This window comes from Condylura cristata, unplaced genomic scaffold (assembly GCF_000260355.1).
Source record: "Condylura cristata isolate star-nosed mole 26May11 unplaced genomic scaffold, ConCri1.0 scaffold00017, whole genome shotgun sequence".
NCBI lineage: Eukaryota > Metazoa > Chordata > Mammalia > Eulipotyphla > Talpidae > Condylura > Condylura cristata.
Window position 1 is genome coordinate 36,069,527 of NW_004567118.1, and position 6,000 is coordinate 36,075,526.

The following is a 6,000-nucleotide window of genomic DNA, read 5'->3' on the forward strand; positions in this document are numbered from 1 at the left end:
ACTGTAGTCAGCCAGAGAAAAGAGGCAAGGGTCCACGTTGCCGGAGGGATAAGCAGCTCCAGGAAATGCAGCAGTCAAAGGCTTCGCCTTCCTCACAGGCCATCGAGGGCACATGCTGTCCCCTCCGGGGAAGATAATGCTGCAGACAGGGTAGCACTGTTTGCTTGATCCCTGTCTCTCCTTTGGCCTCACACTTCAAGTCAAGGGAGCACTGCTGAGGCCAGAAGGGGGTTCCCCACCTGACGTAGGTAGCTAGCTTTTCCTCTGTTCCCTTGCTGAATTTCTAACCAATGGGTCACTGGAGCTTGAGGAGCTTACCTCAAAATGCTGATTCCGCATGAAACCCAGGGCCTCTTTGATCTTTTGAATTGTGCTGGGCCCTTTTCGGCTGAAGCTACTGCTTGGCTGCCCTCGGTCCAGGTAGTCACAACTTTCCTATGACAGACAGAAAGAAGAAACAGCAGCAACACTGTCACTTTGTCATAACACACACAAAACGGCTTCATGATACTGATTGTACTTTCAGCTGAAATCTAGAAAAATTTCCATCACACACCTGCTCACATACAGTTCTGTACTAATCATACAGATACTTAGGGCAGGGTGAGGCAGCTTCTCATTTTGATGAGGTAGCTTCTGTTTCAGGTCAAAACAAAGATCATTTAGGTACCTGCAAAGAAATGGTTGGTGTAGCAAAGGCATTCCTGTAGATCCAGTCCGCTTCTTCTTCTAGTTCATCATCTTCAGCCCCCTTGACTGGGATGGAGCGAAGCTGTGGGGAAATCAGAGAGAGACTTTGTTTGTATCGCATATAGGAAGACACATACACTAACTCTGGACAAAACCGGTTTGCCAGGCACAGTGTGTAATATCCATCAGAGCATCATCCTGGCCAGAAGTGGGCACTTTATAGGTGTTCTAAAGGAAAGAGTCATCTCAAGAACCATAAGCAGTGCTAGAGACAATCTTCCCTCCTTGGTGAGCTGGATGCTTTATAAGTACGGTCAGATGGGGCTCAAAGTCAGCTTCTTAGACATGTTTTATGTCAGACTGTCGCCACAATGCTTTTCCACGACAACTCTAGAAGCAAGGAGGTTGAGGGCAGTTAAAGGCAGACGGGCTACTGGTTTCTTACCTGGAATCTCTCAGGCAGGTCGGTGGCTCGGATTTCATTGTCCTGGTCTGTGAGGTGGCTGCTTTCCAGCTCGCTGGGCTCATACATCTCAAAGATGCTCCTGCGACTCACACGTTTCTTGGTGGTCTTCTTGGGGCGCACTCGAATTTCACCCTCAGCTTCATCATCCTCATACTCATATTCTTCCTCCAGTTCTTCATCATACTCATTGTATTTCTCAAATTCATCATAGTCAAAGTCCACACCAAAAATCTCCTGAGCTTCCTGCAGGGCCCTGTGGGTGACAGCAAGGTGCAGTGAGTTCAGAGTCTGGTGAGGAGAAACACAGCCCTTTTATTTACCCTTTACTTGCCTCAAGGGAACTAAGGTTAAGAGGAGGATAAATAAAGAAGTGTATTCACCATGGAATAAGGCCTTTGCTGGGGGCAGTCCAGGGAAACCTTATTAGAGGGTAAAAAGTCCACTTTGCCATATTTCAGTTACAAAGATCAAAGAGCACAGAGCAGATGGGCTCATACCCTGTTCAATGGACACATCTTCCACATTATAGTATTCCCTTAGAGCAAAAGCTTTCTTTCAACAAAATTATACTTAGAAAGCCAATATGTAAGTGAATGGATAGGGAACTACAGGTAGGAGAGGGAGACAGGAGGTGTAAAGTAAGACTCCACCTCAAACCAACAGAGGAACTAGCATGCAGAGAGAGTTCTCAGGGCTTCTAGAACAGTCTGAAACCAATGCCTCATAAGTCTTATTTAAGGCAGGGAAGCAAATGGTGTGAACTGGGAATGCCTCGTTTTTGGAAGAGCTCACCGACCTCCATCTTCCCGATTAACTCCACTCAGCCTTTAGCACCACCTTATTTCAGACCCCACTCACGCATCTGTGTATCCGGGAAGCTTTTTCCGCCACTTAGGTTTTTTCAGAGGCTGTCCATCATCATCCACAATGAAGTCGTCAATGTCTGGGTAGGGAAGGCAGAGGTTAGTGTTCAGAAGCAGGGGATGAGCCAGGACTAAGGAATTCAGTTCCTACCGTGTGAGTGGCCAGTGGTTAAAAAAAAAAAAATTAGGTAGAGTCCCCAAAAGGAACTTCTTTGTGTCAAATGCCAGGGACTGCAGCTAAACAATGGTTTCCCACTCTAGTCCTAGTTGCCAGGAGATCCCGACACCCACGCAAACACTGGTTCTCTGCATGATACCACATACCTGACTCTTCATCATCCTCCTCCTCCTCTTCTGGAGGAGCCATGGGAGCTTCCACAGCCTCCTGCCCTTCTTCTCCTTCCCCATCTTGAAAGATTTCCTCTGCAATAGCTTCTTTTTCATGTTCTTCCTTGCCATATTCCTCTTCATCATCATCCTCGTCATCTGACATTTTTTTGACACGCCGGTACTTTTGCTAAGGGTGGGAAACCTACCTTGTCAGGGCCTGAGGGGACAGGCATTAAGATACCTGCTATCCAGTCTTCCACCTTCCCACCAGTTACTCTGATCAAGGAATATGGGAAAGAACATGTGGAGTGAAGCTTCAGCCTCAAGTTCCACCAATGATTCTCTGGTCTTGCTCTACCAGGTACCCAGATCTGGGATATAAACCTAGCCTGCACAGAACAGTGAAACTGAGCAACTTTCTCTTCTCTGATGTCCCTCCAACCATTCTGAATTTCAGAAACTTTTTCCTTCACCTCCAGGGACAGCAATAACAAATGACACTTACTCCTCTTTTCACTTTGACACCCAAATTCTCTTCAATGAGGTCAAAGTCATCGTCTTCCAGGCGGTCATCAAAAGACGCTGGAGAAATAAAAGTGTTACCTATGGTTATCCTTCTCCATAGCAATATCCACCCCAGTCTCACTTGACCCAAGAAGATACTACTCACTGCGCTTTCTCTTCTTGTGGCCAACATCATCTTCTGAATCGCCAGAATCACTGCCCTCATCCTCCTCCCCTTCATCTTCATCATCATCGTCATTGATAAAACCTTTCAGGTTGCCTTGCTCATCCTGATCATCCAGGTTCTCCTCCTCTTCCTCTTCATCTGGAAAGCAAGCATGTCTAAGGTACGAAGTTTGGGAAGAAACTGAGGCTAAGGCAGGGTCACGAGACTTCCGTTTTGCTCTGAGCCTAACAACCTGGCTGCCATGTTAATTCCTCTTCCTCACCTCACCTAAATGTGTAAAAACATGATAACTGACATAGAGCAATGGTATATAGAAGGGTTTTTTTTACAGTAACAATCTGCTTTTAGAATGATTTTCCTTTGGTTCTTCACCCATTACCAGAGGCTTAACAGCCACCAATAACTGTTTCCCCTCAGTTTATAAACTCAGTACCTATATTCCTTCATTCATCCATAATTGTTGTGATAAAACTTATTATTTCCCTTCCTACTTTTAAGGTCACTTCATGGTTCTATACTATTGACAGTGATTAGGTTTGGCCAGAGAAATAGGAAATTAGGGTCTTAAATACCAACATTGCTAGGTAAAAGGTTAGACAGGTACTTATTTATTGGGGTACTGCCTTTCCCCTTCCCACTAATGTAAACTCTATGATAGCTGGGTTTTCCTTTAGATTCCTAATTCTAGGCACAGTGCTTGATATACAGCACACATGCACAGTAAATATTTTTTATGAATGACTAAAATTTTCAAGCTGTTACCTCACATGTGATTAAATCCTGGACTCAGTCTGAGGCTATCATCAGCAAGAATCTAATAATCCAAAGATAAGCAACAGTGGAGAGAAGCTTGAGGCAGGGACCCCTTACCATCATCCTCCTCTTCTACAAATTTCTTGGTGACTCGGGGCACCACCTCGCCAACATCATTGTATTCTTCCTCAGATTCCTCTGCTTCACTTTCCACAAAATCAGACATTGCTGCAGCGTCTCACAGACTGTCTGAAGATGACTAGTAGGGAAGGAAAGGAAATGGGGATCAAAATGACAGACATGACTTAAGCTTTCCCACAAGAGCCTTTCAGCCACTGTCCACTCAGTCATGTCTACATGGAAAAGAGAGTTAAGAATCAAATGGCCCAATTTCTTCCATTTGCTTTTCCTCAATATTGCTCATTTAACGTGTATCTTTAAAAAAGGCAATTAAGGGGCCTCTCGGTGGTGCAAGGGGTTAAGTCTCATCACTTACAAAGCTATCGCCAGCCACTGCAGCAGGAGTTCAATCCCCAGGCAAGGGGCTGACCCAAATGATGCAGCAGGTCTCTCACCCACTGTTTCCCTCAGCAGTGTATTTGAGTAGATCTGACTGTTTTGCTCCCCACTCTGTCTCTGGCCTCACACCAGTTCTTGAATACATACATAAAGAAATATATCTTAAAAATTAAATAAATAAAAGGTAAGCAGGACTCCACCACAACATGGCAGAATAGAGGCTGGATTACCAGCTCCCTTAAAAACACCCCCCCCCAAAAAAAACCTACCAAAAATAGTATTTACTCATAGGCAGATCCAAGTGCCCCATCCAATCTAGAGAGTCCAAAAACACTTTCAAGGAAATTTCAAACTAAGGTATTTTGTATGCCCTAGTAAGACAAGTCTATACTACAGGGTGAGAGAGAAAATGTGCGCCAAGAGGGTCTAGTTACATTGACGATGGTTTTAGAGACCCAAAGGACTGTGTCATCCCAGGGCATTCCCTTTAGTGTAAAAGAGAACTTGGGACCCCTTAGACTTCCAGTCACTAAGACAGAGATTTCGTAGGACTGCTTTGTTTTTAGAGGAAGGATAGAGCAGGTCCTTAACTATATCGTTTTATTCATTATCATTTCAATATGTCAATGAGGAAAAAAAAAATCTATTCCTGCGGGGGGAATTGTGTGTGGAGTGTGCATGTTCTCTAATTTCTTCCTGCATTTCAAAGATGTACATGCGTCAGTTGTCTCGGTCTGAGAATGTGGGTGCACCCTGTAAAGAATGGGTATCCTGTCCACGGTTGGATCCTGTTTTACATCCTGAACTGCTGGGATAGGCTCTGGTTACCTTCAACTCTGAACTAGAATAAACAGGTTGAAAAATAAATGAAAAAATAAAAGGCAATTATATTTGACTTCTCTGTCTATATCATAGCTCTTTCCTTGAGAGTTTGATCTCACTATTTGGAGACAAGAAAGGCATATAGAGAAAAAAATTAGTGTAGGAGTAATTATATAGATGGCAATACTATAGTAGTGAGATTATGTGACTCATTTAGAGGAACTGTGGGAAATAATAAGTGCCAACTTAATGATAGGTATCTTTGCATCCTTTTTCAACAGATTAAACAACTCTATTTTTACCATTTATCCTCCTAGCAAAACAGATAACCTTGAAAATTAAATATAAAGATCACTAGTTTTAAGAGTAGAGATCAGGGCCCTCCTTGGTAGCATAATGGGTTAAACACAGCACTATGAAGCTATCCTCAGCTGCCTCAGCAGTTCTATCCCTGGCCAGGAAGGTCACATGACCCACAGGTGTGGCAGACTCTCCAGTCTAGCCTGCTGCTCCCCTCAGCAGTGTAATTCAGCCTGCCTATTCTGCTCCCTACTCTGTCGACAGTTGGTGAATCCTCTCACAGCCCCTGTGCCTTTGGCCTGTACCCCAGCTCTGTATGCATGCATAAATAAATCCTTAAAAAAAAAAAAAGATCATATCCTGCTCCCATAATCTATAAGGTATCTAAACTGAAATTAGTGAATGTATCCAAGTATTAGTTTCTTCATCTGAAAAGCAGTTAACAGCACTAACTTGCAGGGTGTTGAAAATATTACAAGAGAAAGTGAGAAGAACCTCATTTACTGTTTTAATGTGTGTTAACTGAGTTTGATTTTGATTCCTAATTTTCCTTAGCATTCTGTATA

At 43.7% G+C, this 6,000-nt stretch overlaps 1 protein-coding gene across 2 annotated transcripts in view; it reads right to left on the bottom strand.

Annotated features, from left to right (window-relative positions):
• Positions 1-6,000, bottom strand: part of SUPT6H (suppressor of Ty 6 homolog (S. cerevisiae)) — a 33,630-nt gene that overhangs the window by 18,795 nt on the left and 8,835 nt on the right. For both annotated transcript variants that reach the window (XM_004684858.2, XM_012726309.1), the window contains 8 exons: positions 3,911-4,052; positions 3,020-3,178; positions 2,855-2,931; positions 2,344-2,536; positions 2,015-2,099; positions 1,136-1,409; positions 671-772; positions 319-435 (listed from right to left, as the gene is read on the bottom strand). In XM_004684858.2, the coding sequence (XP_004684915.1) occupies positions 319-435; positions 671-772; positions 1,136-1,409; positions 2,015-2,099; positions 2,344-2,536; positions 2,855-2,931; positions 3,020-3,178; positions 3,911-4,019 (1,116 nt within the window). In that variant the 5' untranslated portion in view covers positions 4,020-4,052. The remainder of the gene's footprint in view (positions 1-318; positions 436-670; positions 773-1,135; positions 1,410-2,014; positions 2,100-2,343; positions 2,537-2,854; positions 2,932-3,019; positions 3,179-3,910; positions 4,053-6,000) is intronic.